At 38.0% G+C, this 22,721-nt stretch overlaps 1 protein-coding gene across 1 annotated transcript; it reads left to right on the forward strand.

Moving 5' to 3' along the window:
• Positions 1-3,796: 3,796 nt before the first annotated feature.
• Positions 3,797-6,506, forward strand: LOC107794019 (peroxidase 25-like). Its single transcript, XM_016616468.2, has 4 exons — positions 3,797-4,069; positions 4,143-4,322; positions 5,061-5,223; positions 5,977-6,506. The coding sequence occupies exons 1-4, from the start codon at positions 3,854-3,856 to the stop codon at positions 6,396-6,398; spliced, it is 981 nt and encodes a 326-aa protein (XP_016471954.1). The 5' UTR covers positions 3,797-3,853; the 3' UTR covers positions 6,399-6,506.
• The last annotated feature ends 16,215 nt before the right edge of the window (positions 6,507-22,721 follow it).

The following is a 22,721-nucleotide window of genomic DNA, read 5'->3' on the forward strand; positions in this document are numbered from 1 at the left end:
AATCTCAGGGGCATAGCTTGGACAATGCCTAGTAAGATTACTGAAGTTCTTTTCAGTTAGGATGAAGGTGGAACTGGAGCAAGAGAAAGAAATAGATGGAGAACTATCCAGCATGTATTTGGTGGACAATCTGGAAAGAAAGGAATTCCAGATGTTTTGAGGATAGAAGAAATTCTGTGCAGAAGATCAAGTTTAATTGTGTTTTGCTTTTTTTGCTTTTGGTGTAAGCAGATCTACGCAGAAGATACTGTTTCAACCCTAGATGTCCTAAAATCTTGTTAGGCCCGAGGTCCAAGTTTTTTTCTTTTGGCTACTCACTTGTAAATAAAGTTTCAGTACAACCTATGTACTGATTTTATTATAATATACAATATATTACCATCTTATATATATATATATATATATATATATATATATATATATATATATATATATATATATATATATATATATATATATATATATATATATATATATATATATATATATATATATATATATATATAATATATACAAAACGTATATATAAAAAATATACATTGAATTAACACATATAAAATATACATAAAAAATACATCTTCAATTAAGATGACACTTAGACATGTGAAATATACATAAAAAATATATCTTAATATATATATATATATATATATATATATATATATATATATATATATATATATATATATATATATATATATATATATATATATATATATATATATATATATATATATATATATATATATATATATATATATATATATATATATATATATATATATATATATATATATATATATATATATATATATATATATATATATATATATATATAAGATGGCACTTCACAAATAAATATACAAAAATTATATGCATAAAAATATATTTTGAATTAAAGTGATACTTGATATACAAAGTATAAAAAATGTATAAATCACCACATCTTGAATTTAGGTCGCATTCACATATGCATCAGATTTTTAAAAATGGAGTGAAAAAGATGAATGTTGGAAAGGGAGAATGGAGATGGACAAAAAAAAGTACTTCCCGTGATTAGTGAGTCAGTTAACTTATTAAATACTGAGCTTAATATTTATAATATGCTAATAATGAAAAAAAATGCTCTTTATGGAATAAATAATAAATGATGCTATTTTTTAAAATAATAGTTAAAAAAGGATCAAACGTGTAAAAACACTCTAGCTGAATTGTGGGGATGCTAACTCCGGCCCTGTTCTTTTCCTACCACAAGCATAAAGCGGGTAAAATTAAAAAATAGCCAGATTTGTGTGTGGTAATTAAAAAATAGTCATATTTTCAAAAGTAATCGAAATTTAGCCACTTTTCATATAAAGATAAATCTGAACAAAAACACTGTCCAAAATCCGAAAAATATTCCAGCATAATATTCTGGAGTTCAAATTTTTTGCATGTGAACTTCTAGTATAACATGCTGGAATTTCATAATGTGCTTCAGTTTCAACATAATATGTTGGAAGTTTATACACATGTGCTCCAATATCTAGTATATTATGCTGGAACTTTCCTTGTGCTGGAGTTCCAACCTAATATGCTGAAAGTTCATACACAGGTGTTCCAATCTCCAGTATATTATGCTGAAAGTTTCCGTATTGCAGCAAGATAGTGACTATTTTTTATGACTTTACAAATGATGACTATTTTTTAATTAACAGTACAAAAACTGGCTAACACGTGCTATTTTAACGAAACATTTCTTTTCCTAGACTTCTGTAACTATTTGTACAGACAAAGCTCGCCGGAGCCCAGTGGTGTTTTTGTTTTTGTTTTTGTTTTTGTGTTTCTCTAACGAAGTTTTACATTCTTAGTCCCTCAAATATCGATAAATATATAGTTTGGTCCTTATTATATCCGACTAAGCAAAATTAATCTTTAATTAGTTGAAATGTTCACTTTTGATCCATCTGTTTGTGAATCTGTATAAATTTAATGAATTATACATCATTACATCATTATTTTACGAATTATATTAAATTTGTATTATCATTCCATATTTATGGTAATATAATTCTAAAAAATAGTATAAACGTTACATATTTCTAATAATAAGGGATAAAAAAATAAATATTTTAATGAAGTGAAAGTTAAAATGTATTTAGTTCTAAATCACAGGGACTAAAATTAATTAACTAATAACTAATGGTCCATTTTTTTTTTTTTGTGTGTTTTTTTTTTTTTTTTTTTTTTAAAGGATGTTCAGAACTCGTAAGACTGGAGCCAGCCAGCCAGGTGTTCCAAATAATAAACTTAGAATTTGGATTACCACAACTCAACCACTCTAATTCCTACTGTAGTAGCTCATTAGGAGTATAACTGTTGAACCACTTTGACCAAGCCATCTAAAGAATTGAAGTGCTCATGCAAAGATTCTATTTAATCGCTATTAAACTTCTAGAAAGTAAAATGTTTGTTAATGATGGAAAAAAAAAGGAATATGATGAGCAATTAGATGTAATTCGATTCTTTTAACCATCTTGGGACTGTGTAATTTCTTTGATTAAAATCATATATAAGAAATATTTTGGAATTTTGATTTTGTTGGACAAGGTGGCACTCCATCTCAATAATAAAATATCTATTAAATGGGTGAAAAAAAAGTTCGAGGTCCGTTACTTTTGCGCATATTTGAGCCAGTCCACTAACAATAGGGCATATCTAAGACCAAATTCAAATAGAGGGTAAATGTTTTATTTTTCATGGTTGAGGGATAAATTTGAGCCATTCCACTACTTATAAGGACATATTTGTGATCATATTCAAATTGAGGGCAAATTTACTTTATTTTCTCATAGTTGAGTAGAATTTTTGGCCCTTTTTCCAAAAAAACAAAAACAAGAAATATTAATCTGCTTAAAGCTTAGAACGTTGTATTAACATTAGACATATATATTGCCATGTTTTGACTTAAAATATACATTGTATATTAAGTATTCCTAGATAGTTGAGTCCGCACAGTCAGATCCCATATCCTTTCTACAATCAAATATTAATACTTTATTATAATTATCCCCATTCTGCAAATTTCACGAGCCTTAAAATTTGTGGTGCAGCAAAGCTAAAGCTAGCTCAGCACTCAAGCATCTTTTGTACTCTTAAAAACAAATGAACTTGTACATAATCTAGCCACTATTTAGTGTAACAAAGTGAACTGCAACTTTTAATACACTATATGTAAATGACTTTGTTTAAGACAATTTCTGAGCTTCCAAATTGACTGCTCACATTATTTGTTGATATCTCTTTGCCAAATAATGGCATAACATATAGATTTGTTCAACAGCAATAATCGAACAACTTTTATTAACTCTAGATAAATTTTAAAAAAATCATGCCAACCTTGGACAATCATAGAAATTTGCATGTTCTAAGCAATAATGAAGACCAAACAAAATTTGAACCATTTAAAGTAATCAAGAAAAGCAATGTGAACGAGATGAAAAATGGAGGCTATAAGTGCAAGTGCAGAGCAAAACAGAAGAACAAAAAGCATACTACTATATAATCAAAGTTAAAAAGCAGATTGAGCTTCCATTAACCTGATCCAATGCAAAGTCCATTAATTAAAGTGAAGTTGAAATTCTCAGCACTTTGGCTCCTACGTATCCTCCACTAATCTTGCATAGTCTAAAAACAAAATACCACCAATAGTTAATTGTCCCACACGTTTATATAAAGCAATGGGAAGGCCCACAAATCAATGAAAGTAACCCAATGATTAGGATATAAATACCACTCTAAACTTGATAATCTTGCATGCTAAGCAATCAACTTTGTAAGTGAGGCTATTGTATCCAAAGGTAAACCGAGTAAGATGGGAAATACCATTCTAAACTTGTGTTTTGTTTTTCTTTTTATGTCTATGGTTTTGCCTGTTCTTGGCCAAGGAGGACTAAAAACCGGGTTTTATTCATCGTCATGCTCAAAAGCCGAGTCTATAGTAAGATCAACCGTTGAAGCAGAGTTTAATAAAGATCCTACGATTGCTGCAGCTTTACTTAGGCTTCATTTCCATGATTGTTTTGTTCAGGTAAGTATTCACAGTATAGAGTTTTTCTAATTATTTTCTACTTTGCTATTATGAAAAGATAATTGCTTTATAGGGTTGTGACGGTTCTATTTTGATATCGGGAACTTCTGCTGAGAGAAATGCAGTGACTAATTTGGGACTAAGAGGATTTGAGGTGATTGATAATGCAAAAAAACAGCTTGAGACTTCATGTCCTGGTGTTGTTTCCTGTGCTGACATCCTAGCATTAGTTGCTCGTGACGCTGTAGACTTGGTAACTACTTCAACTTTGCTTTGACAACTTACAATGATTATAGATTAGAACGAGTAATTTTATTGAGTCTCACATGTCAAAGTCATACTTGTGTATTGCCAGGGGCGGAGCTAGCCCATGAGATACGGGTTCGGGCGAACCTAATAGTTTTGGTCCAAACCCTTTATTTATCTTACGAAATTTATTGAATATGTATTAATTATTAATTTAGAACCCAGTAACCTAAAATGATTAGAACTCCAAACTCATAATATTCAAATCCCGACTCCGCCTCTATGTATTGCTCGTGACTATGTATACTTGGTAACTACTTCAACTTTGCTTTCACATATTATATTACAATCATTATAGATTAGAACTTTTCATCTTATATATAGCACTTTTTTTTTCTATTCTGTTTAAAAGCAAGGAGACCCTTCAATATTAAGAATTACTTTGAATTTCCTATTTTAACATTAATGACAAGCTATGTTCTAACCGTAGTTTTGGTATGTGAAAAAAGTTTATTTGTCCAGTCAAAACACTTTTGTATAAAATGAAATAGATGGAGGGAGTAGTTTTAATCAATCATATGCAAAACATATTTTTTCCATCATTTTTCCTTCGTACTAGTCATCAAAAGAGAAAACTTACTTGTGTATGCATTTTAAAGTATATGTAGTGAAAATATAACGTTTGTGATAAATTTTTGATGAATAACGAGACTATTAATATTTGATCTTGTTGCATGTTACTTAGAGTGGAGGTCCAAGCTGGGGAGTGCCTACTGGAAGAAGAGATGGTAGGATCTCTTCATCGTCAGAGGCCTTAAATTTACCTTCACCGTTGGATACAATTGATGTCCAAAGGAAAAAGTTTACAGCCAAAGGCCTAGATGATCATGATCTTGTCACCCTTGTTGGTATATTCTCATTTTTGTTATACTATTACTATTATTATGCTTGCTCGGTTTCGATTTGTTTGAACCTTTTCAGAGTACGAGCGTCAATTGATTAATATTCGGTGTGAATTCGGACATGAATTCTTTAAGTATTTTAAAATAAAATTTATATATTTATAAACTGTATAAAAAGTACTATAAGTTAAAATAGTTGACAATTCAAAATATTTAAAAATTATTTACAAAAAGATATGGCAAAAAAAATCTTATTTGACTCCCCAAATAGTAAAAATGTTCATTATTTTTGAAGCGGATGGAGTATATAACTATTTGCTGACTGACTAAGCTAGACCATTGGAGCGGAGAATAACGAAAAAGTAATTTAAAAATATAAATCAATAAAAGGTGGAGTATAGTACAGTATTTAAAAAAGATACTTTTATAGAAAAGATTTTCATTTCAAGGATAAAAAAGTAATAAATTTCCATATATAACTTGGACAGTGGCTGCCCACTATTTAATATAACACCATACATTGTTGCGTGATAACTGATAAAAGAAAAACAAAAAACTGTATTTGAACATAAGTTAGTCCATATATCAGGGGACAAGCAAATTCCTATGCAAATACGACGCATAGTCTAAAAAGAAAAACATAAGGGATATGTGTTTTAAGACAAAGAGAATGATAAATTTTCTAGAACTAAACTGTAATTACTTATAATTACCCTTCAGAAAAGAATTTAAACTGCCACTTTCTTGAAATGTATGTAGGTGCACATACAATTGGCCAGACAGAATGCAGATTCTTTAATTATCGACTATACAACTTCACAACAACAGGAAATGCAGATCCAAGCATAAACGTAGCATTCTTGGCACAATTACAGACTCTATGCCCCAAAGGTGGCGATGGTTTGAAAAAGGTAGCTTTAGACAAAGAAAGCCAGTTGAATTTTGATGTAAGTTTTTTCAAGAATGTAAGAGATGGAAATGGAATTCTTGAGTCAGACCAGAGGCTGTTGGGTGACCCTTCCACAAGAAGGATTGTGGAAAATTATGCAGGGAATGTAAGGGGATTGCTAGGATTGAGATTCAATTTTAACTTTCCAAAGGCTATGATCAAAATGAGCAGCATTGAGATTAAGATTGGCACTCAAGGGGAGATCAGAAAAGTTTGTTCCAAGTTCAATTAAAGAGCTATTTATTAGCTAGCTGGAATGCTAGTGTTTATATATATTATTGTATAACGGAGATTTGTAACGTGAATATATTTTTATAAAAGCTTCAAGATATTTTCTTCCTATTTTGTCGCAACCGAAATCTCACGAGATCTAGATCTATATACTACATGCATGGTGCATATATAAGAAAATAGTATATATGACTATGCAGTTCTACTGTTCTACTATGTAATACAAGTACATAAAATTCATAATATTAAACTAGCAAGTGAAGAATGCCAATAGTATTATTCTAGTATATGATTACGATGTCCAAGTAGTCATACAATAAAATATCCTATCATGTTACACTAGTATAAGAGAGATGTCTATAATATTACACTAGCATGTGAAGATGCATGCATGTAGAGTCATGACAAAAGTTAATCAAGTAAAGCATACAAAATGAAGCATATGCTAAACAACACATAAATAGCCTAAAATCTATCCAAAGCATGGTACAACCTCGACATCTATATTTATGCTGGTCACCTCGTATATACGTCGCATCCAAACACGTAGCACGTAACACATAAGTCTATTTTAGAAAATTTTCTTAAGTCGAGGTTAATCAAAACACTTACCTTATCTCAAGCTAACTCTATTCCTCAAAATTTGCTTTTTAACTCCAAATCCACCAAACCAGTCCCATCTAGCCCAAAGAATCATCATCAACAATAACAACCCAGTAAAATTACACTAGTGAAGTTTGGGGAAGGTAGTGTGTACGCAGACCCTACCCCTATTCCGAAGAGGTAGATAGACTGTTTCTGAAAAACTCTCAGCTCAAGAGGAAAGCCCAAAGAATCAATACTAAAAATTTCAATTTTAGACAACACTCAAAAAAGTGTTCCCAAAAATATCTATATGAACGTTTTCAAGGAGTGCCCTTTGGTAAGGGTCTACGGCCGTGAGATTTAAGGCAACACTTCTAAGTCTGCCCTTAAAATGTAAAGATAACATTTGTTGATCAATTAAAAAATATTAGTTAATTTACCCACGCGTTTCTCGCGATTAGATATATACTTTTGTGACTATTATAGATACAAAAGGGATTAAGAATAAACATATAATGCATGATATACAAAAAAAAATATTAAATGCGAGGATATACTAAAACAATTATTCATGTGAATAACTTTTTTTCGTTTGCCTTTTTACCGTCCAAATAAAACTATCATAAAATGGGTATATCTAAGTAATATTTTTTGATCCTGCCCTCAACTAACTTCTTTAGATTCGGAGTTTTTCTTCTGCTTTGTTGAAATGCCCGAGTATTTGATCTTTCATTTATTTTCTGAAAAAATATATATGATAGTAATTCATATATTTTTTTACAAGCACATGATCGTATCTTGTGTCCGAAATAAGGGTGCCATGTGGGCCGGTTAGGACCGGGACCGGCCCAGGACCGCAAGCTCAAATGGGCGGTAGGCCTAAACGGTCCTAATCGGATAGGACCGAGACTGTGGAGAGGTGGGCTGGGTAGTGGGCCGGTCCTATAGGCGAGGCCCGCGAGACCGGGATCGTTTGGGACCGGGACCGGCTGAGAAGTGGGCCGGTTCAAGCGGTCCTAAACGGGCCTATCCGGGCCCAACGAATAATTTTTTTAAAAAAAAGAATATGACCGTTTGGCCATTTAAAAACTTGTCGTTTGGTCTGCCAAAATAGCCGTTGGCTATTTGAAAAATAGCCATTTAACCCCCAAACTTTTTATAATTACACTTTTCCCTATTTTCAACTATAAATACCACCTCATTCTTTTATTTTTCTAACAAAATTATCAATCTCTCTCTAATATTCTTCTATAATTGCTTACTTAATTGTTATAATTTGTGCAAAATTGTGAAGTTGGTGAATTGAAATCTTCAAGTCTTCAACGATAATTAATTTTTAACAAGTTGTTCATCAATTCGGTAAACTCGTTCCAACTCTTAAGTTTTAATATTATAGTTTTATTTATTTTATTTACTTTGCTTGATTAATTAAGATGGCTTATTCCTTAAAAAAATATTTAGTAAAAATAAGGAAAAATCCAAGAGTGGTGAATCTAGTGGCCAATCTGTTCCTCCTCTACTTTTTCCGACTCCCCGACCCAAACCTATTATCCGTCCTATACCTCCTATTCTTGATAGTGCTAATAGTTTATTACAATTTACCGAGAGTCAATTTTGCCATAATATTGCACCCGGTGAACAATTAAACCATAAATATATGAATGCTCTTTATGGTAATCCAACTATTGATGAAAATGATGATGAAGAAATAGATTTTGATGAAACACAACCGGATGACGATACACCCACTAGTCCTGCTCTTGAAGTTAACCCAACTAATAATAATCCAAATGATGCCGCGGCTGACCCTCCTGCTACTGCCCCAACTTTTTCTAGACAACCTTCTAAACGGGCAGAAACATTTGTTGTTTGGCCATTTTTTACTCAACTAAGAGAAAAAAATAGGGCTAAGTGTAAAACTTGTGGCAAAGAGTTAGTTTTTAAATATGTCGGAAGTCGAGGGGGAGGGGGGGAGTTTGACTAGATACATATTGCTACACCCTCAAGATAAAGCTAGATATTTTCCTATGAAAGCTTTGGCCGAGGGGACAAGTACACCTAGTCAGACTGACCTTAGTACCGGGTCAAACCAATTTCAACCGGAAATTAACACTGTTATCGGTAGTATTTTATATTATAATCCAAAAAAAAGATCGGGAAGAATTGGCAAAAATGGTTATTGTTATGTGCTTACCCTATAGTTTTCCTTCTAACCCTCATTTTGTGCATTATATTAGAAAAGTTTATAATCCTACTTATAAAGGTTTTCCTCGCACAATCGTAAATAGCGATATTTATAAATATAAACATGAATATGAACAATATTTGCGCTATTTATTTACTTGTCACACCCTATTTTCTACCCGCAAAATAATATTATGTGGATTAAAGGGTTTTTCCAATTAAAGTGACAAAATTGAGTAAGGATTATTTTATTTACAGAGTCGCCACTTAAAATTAATTTTGTTGGTGTTCCAAGTCACCTTTTATTTGAATCCCTAATCAAAGGAAGATTTGACTCTATTATTATTGGTCTGCAAAAATAATGTCCGGGTAAGGAATTCTGTTAACCAGGGAGAAGGTGTAAGGCATTCCCCGAATCCCGTGGTTCTAGCACGGTCGCTTTTATTGACTGAAATTTGGCTTGAATTATTTTTGGATAAAGTGTGTATTATTTGCCTTAAGTTACTATTGTATAGTGCTGCTTAATAATTAATAATTTTGGCCTAGGAGCGTGCAAGCACACAAAGTCCTTATTTGATTATATATATTAAAACAAAGAACGTGTCAGTACGCATGGTTTAAATACAATTAATAATGAAAAGTCAAGGAGCGGGAATGCACACATGACTACTTTATTAAAAAAAATCGACCAAAGACCGTGTATGAACACATGGTCTACATCTCAAACGTGCCTAAAATTGCCTTTCGCTTAAATTAATTAAAAAATACTTCTTTTTTATTTATTACTTGTTCGACTGAAAAAAAAATTATTATTAAAAATAATTTTCACTAATACAAGACATTAAACCCGGGTAAGCTTATGTTAAACTTTCATGGTATTGGGCCACTTATTTTATTTAACAAAAGATAATTTATTGGTTTTAAAGAAAATGTTCATCTTGCTTTCTATTGTCATTGGGCCTACAAATTTTAGCTTATTTGGCCATGTTACTTAAGAGCCTCGATGACCAAGACAATACAAAATAACAAGTATTCTTCTAAGCCCAAATTGCTTCTTACATTGATGTCCAAACTAAAAATTATTTTTTTCATAAAAGAAACTTACATGCTAATTATTATCTTTTATCTTCTTAACCAACTATTTCTTAAGGACTAATATAATATTTCTACTCATCTACACCAATCATGGCACTAATCAAACTACACTCATTAACAACATAAAAACCACGACTAAATATAAAAACTATATAAAAAAGGTAATACTTCAATGCTAAAGAGAAGAACTATATTAAGTATAACATTATGTTGACTATAATTCAAAGCATCAAAACATTTGAAGCTAGAAGTCTTTCTTAGATAATTATATATGAACCATGAAAGTAACTCATGGAAAAGAGTCCAAACTAAACAAACATGGTCAAAAGTGGGGTCTTTATTTTTTCCTTAAACTAAATAATCTTAACAGAACAATTTTAATCACATATATAAAGAAAAAAAATGATAATTTAACTAATTTTTAACAGATTTACATGATGATAACACTAATATAACATTCATCTTAAAAAAAATCAGATCTAATATGTTCCATCAACCAAACCGGGATCAAATCCTTCTTATTATCATCAAGAATCTGCAATATAAGAATTTGAAAGTTACCTGATTTGTGTAATAATAAAATACAGCAGTGCAGCAACAAAAAACTCAGCAGCAAATACAGTAGAAACAACAGCAACTCAAGTATTAAGACAACCCAGAAAACTCAACAAAGATGCTTGAAATTGGTAGCTATCAACTTCACAAATTGCCTAAGGGATCTTTCTATTTTTCTCGAGGTTTTCGCACTCAAATAATCCTCACAAAACTCTGAAATTTCAGCTTGTTATATGTATTAAGCTGCTGATTTTTCTCAAAGATATATGTCTTTTTGCAACTCTCCAAGATGTGTCTCAGTATAAGATAGAGTGTGTAATAGAGTGTCCCTCCTCTTTTCAGTGAGTAAAGAGCCCTTTAAATAGGCAAATAAATCAGATTTTTTGGACAAATTTTGGTTCACCAAAAGTTTGTCCAAAAGACTGACTTTGTGTGCTAAACACTGTTCAAAAGCTGTCAAAAAGTATTGTACTTGTCACCACACAATGACTTTTGAGTTTTGCACTCTAAAGTCTTTGCACAGTAAAAACAACCAAACTTGTACTATTCCTTCTTTAATTTCAGCTTTTATCAACACAAAAATTCAAATACTCAAATCCAATAAAAACAAATTCACTAAGCACTTGAAACTTCTATCATAAACTATCATGACTAAGCAAATAGCTATTTCAAAACTAATGAATAACTAATTATCAGTGATTAATAACTATGAACGACTAAGCTAACATAGATTAAACACAACTAATAATAAAAGTATAAATAATAATAATAAAAATTAAAAAAATAAAAAAAATCAAAAATTATGCTAGACATAAACTAAATACAACACAATTAGAAAAAATAGACAAAGGAAATGAGAATAGGGGTATACCAAATGAGGGTGTTCGGGATGGTCGCCGGAATTTGGCCGGATTTTTAGTTGCCGGATTTTCGGGATGGAATTGACATCAATAGGTAGGTCTTGATGAGCTCTATCCATTGATGTAGGTATTATGGGGGTGGTAGTGGCCGGAACTTTAAGATTTTGGGCAAAAAAGTGGCGGCTAAAGTTTCCTAGATCTAAAATTCAAGGCGTTTGAGGGGTTTTTGAAGGATTTGGTTTGGAGATATGGAAAGAGGAGGTTGTAGAGATTACATGGTGTGAATATGGGGGTGTTTGGAGGTTGGCCACCGCCGGTAGGTGATTTCCGGCGGCGGCGGCGCGGTGGCGGAGAGAAGAGAGAGAGAGAGAAGAGAGAAGAGAGAAGAGAGAAGAGAGAAAGAGTTATGGGGAAATGAGGGAATTTTTCAGATTTTAATACCTCTTGAAAGATTAAATATGGACCATTAGATCAAGGGGTGATCAATGGGTGAGATTTGATCTTGGGTCACTTAATGAAACGACGTAGTTTTGAGGCAAAACTACGTCGTTTCGGACCCTTTCAAGGGCAGCCCCTTATCTTGCACTTTTGGCCACTTTCTCTTTCAAATTTGGCCCAATTTCTTTCTTAATCCTACTTATTAAACTAAATTTACACAAATAAATAAATAAATTAAGTAACTTATTCAAGTGATCAATTAACTATATTAATTCACCAATTGAATAGTTAGTTAATTCCTAAAATGCACAAATAAAGAAAGAACTATTTTTTGTTCCTAAAATACCCTGTGTTACTTAAAGGAGTGTAACAGAGGCTGGCAACCTGTATTACTGAAAGAAGTGTAACCAGGGGTTGGAACCCTGTATTACTGAGAAGGAATGTAACTAGGGGTTGGTACCCTGCGTTGCTGAAAGAAGTGTAACCAGGGGTTGGCAACCTGTATTACTGAGAAAGAATGTAACCGGGGTTTGGTACCCTATATTACCGAAAGGAAATGTAACTAGGGGTTGGTACCCTACATTACCGAAATGAGTATAACCAGGGGTTGGCACCCTGTATTACTGAAAGGTGTGTAACCAGGGGTTGGTACCCTGTATTACTGAAAGGAGTGTAACCAGGGGCTGGCATCCTGTATTACTGAAAGGAGCATAACTAGGGGTTGATACCCTGTATTACAGAAAGGAGTGTAACTAGGGGCTGACACCCTGTATTACTAAAAGGATGCTGAATCCCCTAGGCGAAAAGGTTCTACCTAGGTTAAACTACAAAAAGCAAACCTGGGCGAAGAGTACTTCTACCCAACAATATAAGCTGGAATCCCCTAGGCGAAATGATTCTACCTGGGTTAAGCTACGTATAACATCCTGAGCAAAGAGTTCTTCTACCCGGAACTATGAGCTGAATCCCCCTAGGCGAAAAGGTTCTACCTGGGTTAAGCTACGAAAAATAGCCTGAGCGAATAGTACTTCTACCCGGAAACTATGAGTTGGATCTCCCTAAGCGAAAATGTTCTACCTAGGTTAAGCTATGAAAAACAAGCATGGGCGAAGAGTACTTCTATCCAAAAATACGAGTTGGATCCCCCTAGACGAAAAAGGTTCTACCTAGGTTAAGCTATTGTAAAACATCTGAATGAAGAGTACTTCTACTCGGAACTATGAGCTGGATCCCTCTAGGCGAAAAGGTTCTACCTGGGTTAAGCTACAAAAAACAGCCTGAGCGAAGAGTACTTCTACCCGGAACTATTTGCTGGATCCCCCTAGGCGAAAAAGTTCTACCTGGGTTAAGCGACGAAAAGCAAGCCTGGGCAAAGAGTACTTCTACCCAGAAATATAAGCTGGATCACCTTAGGCAAAAAGGTTCTACCTAGGTTAAGCTATGAAAAGCAACCTGAGCGAATAGTACTTCTACCCAGAACTATGAGCTGGATCCCCCTAGGCGAAAAGGTTCTACTTGGGTTAAGCTACATAAAACATCCTGAGCGAAGAGTACTTCTACCCGGAACTGTGAGCTAGATCCCCCTAGGAAAAAAGGTTCTACATGGGTTAAGCTACGAAAAAATAACCTGGGTGAAGAGTACTTCTACCCGGAACTGTGAGCTGGATCCCCCTAGGCGAAAATATTCTACCTGGGTTAAGCTACGAAAAACAAGCCTGGGCGAAGAGTACTTCTACCCGGAACTATGAGCTGGATCCCCCTAGGCAAAAAGGTTCGACTTGGGTTAAGCTACGAAAAACAAGCCTGGGCGAAGAGTACTTCTACCCGGAACTATGAGCTGGACCCCCTTAGGCAAAAAGGTTCTACCAGAGTTAATCTACGTAAAACAACTTGAGCGAAGAGTACTTCTACCTGGAAACTATGAGCTGGATCCCCCTAGGCGAAAAGGTTCTACCTAGGTTAAGCTACATAAAACATCCTGAGCGAAGAGTACTTCTACCCGGACCTATGAGCTAGATCCCCCTAGGCGAAAAAGGTTCTACCTGGGTTAAGCTATGAAAAACAAGCCTAGGCGAAGAGTACTTCTACCCTGATAGAAATGACAAAATAGTTGAAACGTCCCTTAGGCCTAGTCTTAATGGCATTAAATGCTTGTCAAGTGCCGGTCGGCCACTCCCAGATATGAACCGTCGCTGGAAAACTATAAATACCCATCCCTTTGTTCATTCAAACTTTACATCCAAGCCTTCTACCCTCGTGTCTAAGAAATTTCAATACTTCCAAACACTTATATTGTGGTTACTTTGAGATCTTTTATAAGAACTCTCATTCGTCTCCATATCAAACCATCAAGTGTACTCTTTTAACTTCTTCTTTTCCCTCATTTTTTCTCCATCTTTCAAAGAAATGGCGAAGACTTCAAAATTCGTTCCATAAAAAGAAACTCCCTCTACCTCGCGATCAACTACCGAGGAAACCGTCTCGCGTACTACTATCGAGGAGCCGGTACCGGAACCTCCTCTGAAAATGTTCATCCCCGGGGGGGGGGGGGGGCGATCAATATTGATTTTAAGGTCGAAAATCCCTCTTCCGTACTAGGCCGGTGCGAGGAGGTCTCGTGATACATCTGCTCGATCACCGAGAATATTCTCTCCGAAGTCAAAAAGGATTGCAACTGGGTTGAGAAAAAAAGGGTGATTCCCAAACCTGACGAAGCCATCACCACCCACATCAAGGGATTTTTAAGTATTTACACTTATCCCTTCACGTTGGGCCCCTTGGACCCGGTTATCATCAACTTTTGCAAAAGATAAGAGGTAACCCTTGATTAAATTCACCCTTCTTTCTGGAGGATCGTAATCCTCCTCCGTTTCTTTGTAAGCACTATCGAAGGGTGCCCCTTCACTATCGACCACCTCATGCGTTTATACAGTCCCCGACTCTACCGGGAGGGAATAATTAAGCTCGCCAGTCGGGCCAGTAAAGCCCCATTATCGAGTATCGATGAAGATCAGGACCGAGGTTGGCTATGTCATTTCGTCCGAGTGAGGACCTCGGACTTGATCCCGGTCGAGCACATGTCGTTCCCTGAGAAGTGGAACATGTCACGTAAGTATAATTTTGCTTCCAAGATTTAATTTATCGCTTTTTTCCTTCCTTCTTATCGGTATTCTGTGGTGGTGCAGCTGTTGCTCGGATCCCGAATGTAGTTCCTCGACTCAAGGAGTGGGTCGAGGGCATCGTATTACAAAGCCTTATTTCGAGCGTTCGTGGCACGTGCCTTCAAAGGTCCGATGGGAGGCACGTTCGCATGGTGAGATCTCTTTCATGAGTAATATTTGGTTTCCCTTTTGCACCATTAAGTTCTCACTTGTTTATTGTTTTTTGCAGTTTTATCCAAGGATGTAAAAATGAGGGCCCCATCCGGTAGTGATGATTTCCCCACCGAGTCCCCTGCTCCTAGACTGGGTCAAGAGGAGAAAATAAAAAGGGCTCCGAGTTATCCGAGCTCAGAGAAAAAGAAGCCAAGGAGAAGGTTGGTGCGTAAATCCAAAGAAAGCATCAGTGCTCAAGCACTGTCTCCGGATTCACTCTATCAGATGAGGGACGAATCCGAAGGAGAAGGATAAGCCTTCGATATGATGGCCAGCGTGCCGTCATGGCTCGAAGGTCAAGGGGCCTCCAAACCAGAGGGAGGCGATACCGATCTTCATCAAGTTAGGGAGGTTGAGGAGGAGGCCGGGACCGAAGCTTCCCAGGATGTGGACAATGCCCCGAAAGAAGCACTCGGTGTGATAGAGATCACCAAGTCACCCTCGTTTACTGAGTCCATGTACAACGAGGCCCAAACGGCTAAAGGACGCCCCAATGAAGGGGCCTATGAAGTGGACGACCCCTTTCGCAGGTTTTTGACAGAGAGGACTCTACGGCCACGGAGGACGTCATCGAGTTGGGTGACTTAGAGATACCAAGGAAGAGCCCATCTTCAGGAGCAAGCAGACTTTCCTCGAGCCCCAAACTGGTCAATCGATTCCCTGCTACGAGTGTGAATCCTGGCCGGAAACGATCCATCATCCTCCAAGTCATTCCCTTTGATGGCACATGTGTAGGAGGTTACATGCTCATTTGGGTCGGTCGTTATCTTTGGTGTATGGTGACCGAGGATGATCAGGCCAAGATGAACGAGGTGGATACACCCTGTCTCTTCAATTAAGCACATCAAGTGTTAAACCGGCTAATCTTCAGATCTTCCTCGATGGTTTTCAATTTGTACTTAGGATACTTTCTATATAACTCTAACATTTTCTCTTTGTGCTTGTAGGCCTCGGTCCTTCACCACGAGACTTTTCTCTGATACCGGGATGAGCTGAAATAGCTCGAAGCCGAGGTCAGAGGGATCACTGAGAAGAGAAATGCTTATAAACTTCTTAGCGAGCTATTTGAAGGGGAGGCTAAGAGCCTCCGAGCTGAGCTGGAGGTTGCTTAGAAGGAGCATGCCGACCTGGCCGAGCAGGTAAAAATATTTGAGGTTAGTGACAGTGAACTAGGTTCGGTGACTGATGGTCGAAATCCGCAGGTCCAACAAAAGATCGATCGGATCGATCAGTTCCGAGCTGAGATGGATACAAGTTAAGGCCGAGACCGAAGAATGGATAGGCAAAATGGATCGCCTGGCCTTGGAAAAGGAGACGGCTCGGGCGCAGCTGACTTTGGTTGAGGTCCAGCTTTGAGCGGTAAAGGAAAAGGCCGAGGTGCAGGCCAAAAAGGTTGAGGAACTCCAGTCTCAGCTAAGTGCGGCCGTCTCTGATCGAGAAAATAGCGCCCTCCACTTCCAACCAAGAGGTTGTGAGTTCGAGTCACCCCAAGAGTAAGGTGGGGAGTTCTTGGAGGGAGGGAGCCGAGGATCTATCGGAAACAGCCTCTCTACCCCAGGGTAGGGGTAAGGTCTGCGTACACACTACCCTCCCCAGACCCCACTAATGGGATTATACTGGGTTGTTGTTATTGTTGTTGTTGTTGTTGTTGTTGTTGTTGAGCTTGAATTGGCCAAGTCAGCGGCCGTGGTGGCCAAAGTCGAAGTCAACGAGATGGTGGCGTAATATAAGGCCGATGCTGAGGCGACCCAGGACCGCTTGAAAGACTTTGTTGAATATGAGAAGTGGCAGTCACGAAGACAGGCCCTCAAGGAGATTCATGCTTGGGGTTTTGATCTGTCGGCCGAGATCAAAACTGCTAAGGGGCTCAAGGCCGAGGCCAAGAAGTTGGCTTACCCCGAGGAAGAAGAAGAAGAAGAAGAAGAAGACTCCGAGGGTTCCGGTTGATTCGGGGGTGGAGAAGACCAGGCTATTTAGATGCCTTTGTAGATGTTTTTACTTTTTTGTTTTTTGTACTTATGCACTTTTATATTTTTTGTCAAGGCCGTTTGGCCTTTGTAAAGACTTTATGTATATATAATACAAGGCTTCCTTTTCCCTTCGACAATTTCTGAGTTTTGTTTTTCTTTGCTTTATTTTTTATGTTTGCAAAGATCGAAATGCCTTAGCATGAACTAGTTAGGTCATGTTTGGAGATTCAAACATGCCTTCCCTTTGACATTATTTTGTCTAAGGCATCGTGGGGGTTCGGTATGACCATGACTTTTACCCAAAGTACTTATAATTGTTTTTAGATTATAGTTTGTCGAGGGTAGCCTAAACCGGTTTAGATATTTTTCAAGGCCTTATTTTTTATTACAGGTCACGGATGTCTCCAAGCCGTTTTAATATGGCCGTAGCCTTTTAGTTCGGGTGTTGCCCAGTAGGCTTGTCACCTCGAGTTATCTGAGCTTGCCTAAGATAACAGTCCTAGAATGGGGATGGCCGTAGCCTATAAGGTTCAGGCGTTTCCTAATAGGTCTTGTGCCCCTGGGCTCCTTCAGCCTGAGCCGTCCGAGTGTGGTTTTGGATGGCAGTCCCCGATTGGGAGTGATCATTTGAACCCGGATAAAGGCACCCATTGGGCTCGATACCTTTAGGGGATCAAATGTAGGAAATTCCTTAAGAGGAAAGAAAAAAGATAAATACTTAAGGGACAATAAATTTATCCGCAAGGTAGAAACTTCTTTTTATTCTTATGTGTAATAGTTATACATGTGTACAAGCTTTGTTCCAGGGCTCGAGCAGTCTATGCGGGCACGGTTCATTTGATCGTTTGGCCCTTACAGTAAATCCTATCGATCAAGCCGAGACCATTCAATCATAAAGTTTCAATCCTTGCTAAAGTCATTATTTGAGGGTAATGCCCCCCAGTGTTCGGGGACGATCGTAGAGAGGCCTCAAATACTGTTGTCGTGATCTTCGATACCAGTTTGTAACCGGTCTTCAATTCTAAGTTAGCACGATTTACTGTTGCCTCGTTAAAAACCTTGCCGGAAAACCCATTTAGGACAAAACTAGTTTAAGGGAAAAAGAGTGCAACGCGTGCTTTCAGGCCTAAAAATTATATTGTTCGTTGTTTGTTACCTGCTAGTGTTAGTTCAAAATAAAAGAAATGAATAGGGCCGTACCTCAGCAATAATATCGTTTCAAGTGAGTTATATTCCATATGTTCGGTAGTTGCTTGTCGTTCATTGCTCCGAGTTTATAGGACCCCTTTTCGGTGATCTCGATAATTTGATACAGACCTTTCCAGTTCGGTCCCAACTTCCCTTCATTCGGGTTTTGGGTGTTTAGTGTAACCTTCCTTAATACCAAGTCCCCGACATTGAAGTGTCAAAGGTTGGCCCTTCAATTGTAAAAGCTCTCGATCCGTTGCTTTTGGGCGGCCATCCGGACAAGGGTGGCTTCGCGCCATTCATCTAATAGACCCAGGCTTGTATTCATGGCCTCGTCGTTTGATTCCCTGGTTGCATATCGGAACGTGAGACTTGGTTCTCTGACTTCGACCGGTATTAGATCTTCGGCGCTGTAAACCAGTGAGAATGGGGTGGCCTCAGTACTGGACTTCAAGGTCGTACGGTATGCCCATAAGACTTCAGGCAGGATTTCCTTCCATTTTCCTTTGGTGTCAGTTAACCTCCTTTTGAGGTTCTGGAGTATGGTTTTGTTAGTCGATTCTGCTTGTCCGTTCCCACTAGGGTGATAGGGTGTTAATAGGATTCTTTTGATCTTGTGGTCTTTGAGAAACTTGCTTAATTTGCTGCCGATGAATTGTTTGTCATTGTCGCACATGATCTCGGCCGGCATTCCAAACTAGCATATGATGTGGTCCCAAATGAAGTCGATTACCTCATTCTCCCTGAACTTCTCATATGCTTGGGCTTCCACCCACTTAGAAAAATAGTCGGTCATAAATAATATGAATTGAGCCTTACCGGGTGCCCATGAAAGGGGGCCACCAACGTCCTTTCCCCACTTCATGAACGACCATGGTGACATAACCGAATGCAGTAGCTCCCCGAGTTGATGAATCATTAGAGCATGTCTTTGACATTTGTCACATTTTTGTACGAACTCCATCGTGTCTTTTTCCATATCGATCCAGTAGTAGCCGGCTCTAGTTACTTTTCGAACCAATGATTCGGCGCTTGAATGATATCCACAGGTGCCTTCGTGGATTTCCCTCAGAACGTACTCGGTGTCTCCCGGTCCTAGACATATCATGAGTGGGTCATCGAATGTTCTTCTAAATAGGGTTCCGTCTTTAGACAAAGTAAACCAGGTTGCCTTCTTACGCAAGGCCCTCGATTCTTTTGGATCCGAGGGCAGTTTTCCTATCTTCTTATATCCTATATATTTGTTTCTACAGTCCCAAGTTAGGCTCGTTGACTTAATATCGGTATGGCCTTCTTCCACTATCGATCTCATAAGTTGTACGACTCCCCAAGAATTGAACTCGTCGTCCTCGATCGATGACCCTAAGTTAGCAAGGGTATCAGCCTCACTGTTTTGATCCCGGGGTACATGTTGCAAAGTCCATTCTTTGAACCGATGTAATGTTACCTGCAACTTATCTAGGTACCTTTGCATTCATTCTTCTCTGATCTCGAACGTCCCATTAACTTGGTTCACCACGAGGAGGGAGACGCACTTGGCTTCGATCACTTCTGCCCCAAGCTTTTGGCTAGTTCGAGACCTGCAATCATGGCCTCATATTCGGCCTCGTTGTTAGTCAATTTCACAGTCTTAATAGATTGTCTAACTACATTGACTGTTGGTGGATTCAATACAATGCCGAGTCCGGACCCTTTTGTGTTCGAGGCGCCGTCCGTAAAGAGGGTCCAGGTCCCCGAATATGTCCCCGAGTTCACCAACAACTCTCTTTCAACCTCGGGTATTAGGGCCGGCATAAAGTTAGCCATGAAGTTCGCCTATATTTGAGATTTAATAGCGGTCCGGGGTTGATATTCAATATCATACCCGCTGATCTCCATGACCCATTTGGCCAATCGTCCCGAGAGCTTGGGTTTATGCATTATATTTCACAATGGGTAAGTAGTCACAACACATAGGATGGCATTGAAAATATGGTTTCAACTTCCTAGAGGCGCTTAGCAAAGCGAGCGCCAATTTTTCTAGGTGAGGGTACCTAGTTTCGGCCTCACCTAGAGTTCTACTAACATAGTAAATCCCGGATCAGGACTCCACTTATCTCTATCTTCGATACTGCCAAGTATAGGTATAGTTGTTCGTCTGTCTTCGATGTGTGAAGCAGTGGTGGGCTCGATAGATATCGCTTGAGTTCCTCCAAGGCCCGTTGGCACTCCGGGGTCCATGAGAAGTTATTCTTCTTCTTCTTCAATAGTGAGAAGAATCTGTGGCTCTTATCGGAGGACCTTGAGATGAATTTCCCCAAGGCGTCTATGCACCCGTGTAATCTTTGAACGACCTTCACATTGTCCATAACCGTAATATCTTCGATGGCTTTGATCTTGTCGAGGTTGATCTCGATTCCCCGGTTGGATACCATGAATCCGAGGAATTTACCTGACCCAACTCCAAACGCACATTTCTCTGGGTTCAGCTTCATATTATATTTCTTTAATATGATGAAGGTTTCTTGCAAATGTTTTAAATGGCCCTCTGCTCGTAGGGACTTAACTAACATATCGTCAATGTAAATCTCCATTGATTTTCCTATTTGTTCCTCGAACGTCCGGTTTACTAGGCGTTGGTAAGTGGACCCGTCATTTTTTAATCCGAATGGCATCACGATATAGCAGTATGTGTCGTATTTAGTGATGAAGGGAGTTTTTTCCTGATCACCCTAGTTCATCCGTATTTGGTTGTACCTAGAGTAGGCATTGAGAAAACTGAGGATCTCGTGGCCGGCCATGGCATCGATCATGCGATCGATGTTGGGAAAAAGGGAGGAGTCCTTGGGACATGCCTTATTCAAATCCTTATAGTCTACACACATTCTCAATTTATTCCTTTTTTCGGGACTACCACTACGTTTGCTAACCAATACGGGTGTATAACCTCCCGAATGGACCCTATTTTAAGGAGTTTAGATACCTCGTCCTTGATGAAAGCATGTTTGACCTCGGATTGGGGCCTCCTCTTCTTCTTGACCAGATGGAACTTCGGGTCTAGGCTTAGCTTGTGAGTGGTTATTTTTTTGCGGGATCACTGTCATATCAAGGTGGGACCAAGCGTAACAATCTATGTTAGCTATAAGAAAGTGAATGAGTTTTTTCTTAAGCTCGGGACTTAACCTTGTGCCTAGGTATACCTTCCGATCGGGTAGATGCTCGATCAATATGACTTGTTCCAGCTCCTCGACCGTCGATTTAGTGTCGGCGGAATCATCGGGGGCTATAAAAGACCTGGGAACCCCGTAATCATCGTCTTCATCAATCCCTTATTTCTCTGGTTGGGTCGGGGCTGGTGTCGGTAATTGCTATTTAGCTTCTTGCTTTGCGACCGAACTCGGCCCCTTTGTCATTGCAAGTGCGGATATCGAAATTGCCTCTTCGACCGCAAATATCTTCTTTGCGGTTGGCTGTTCTCCGTAAATTGTTTTAATCCCACATAGTGTTGGGAATTTTAACACTTGGTGCAGAGTCGAGGGCACAACCCTCATGTTGTGGATCCATGGCCTCCCGAACAAAGCGTTGTACCTCATGTATCCTTCGATTACATAAAACTTAGCTTTCCAGATGGTCCCGGCGGTATTCACCGGTAATGTTATCTCCCCCTTAGTGGTTTCATATGCCATGTTGAATCCGTTTAGAACCTGGACTACAGGCACGATGTAATCTTATAGACCGAGCTGCTTCACAACCCTCGATCGGATGATGTTGGCCGAGCTACCTGGGTCAATTAACACACGCTTAACTCGAGATTTATTTATGAGTACAGATATTACCAGTGCGTCATTATGGGGCTACACGATCCCTTCCACGTCCTCATCGTTAAAAGATAAGGTTCCTTTCGGTATGTAATCTCGAGTCCATTTTTCCCTCATGATGGATACTTTGGTGCGCATCAATATCGGCCCCTAAGGGACATCGACCCCACCGATGATCATGTTAATGATGTGTTGAGGTTCTTCTTGTTCGGTCTGTTTGTTAGAATCCCTATTCCTGAAATAATTCTTGGCTCGGTCACTCAGGAATGCTCGAAGAT

This window comes from Nicotiana tabacum, chromosome 14 (assembly GCF_000715075.1).
Source record: "Nicotiana tabacum cultivar K326 chromosome 14, ASM71507v2, whole genome shotgun sequence".
Taxonomy (NCBI): domain Eukaryota; kingdom Viridiplantae; phylum Streptophyta; class Magnoliopsida; order Solanales; family Solanaceae; genus Nicotiana; species Nicotiana tabacum.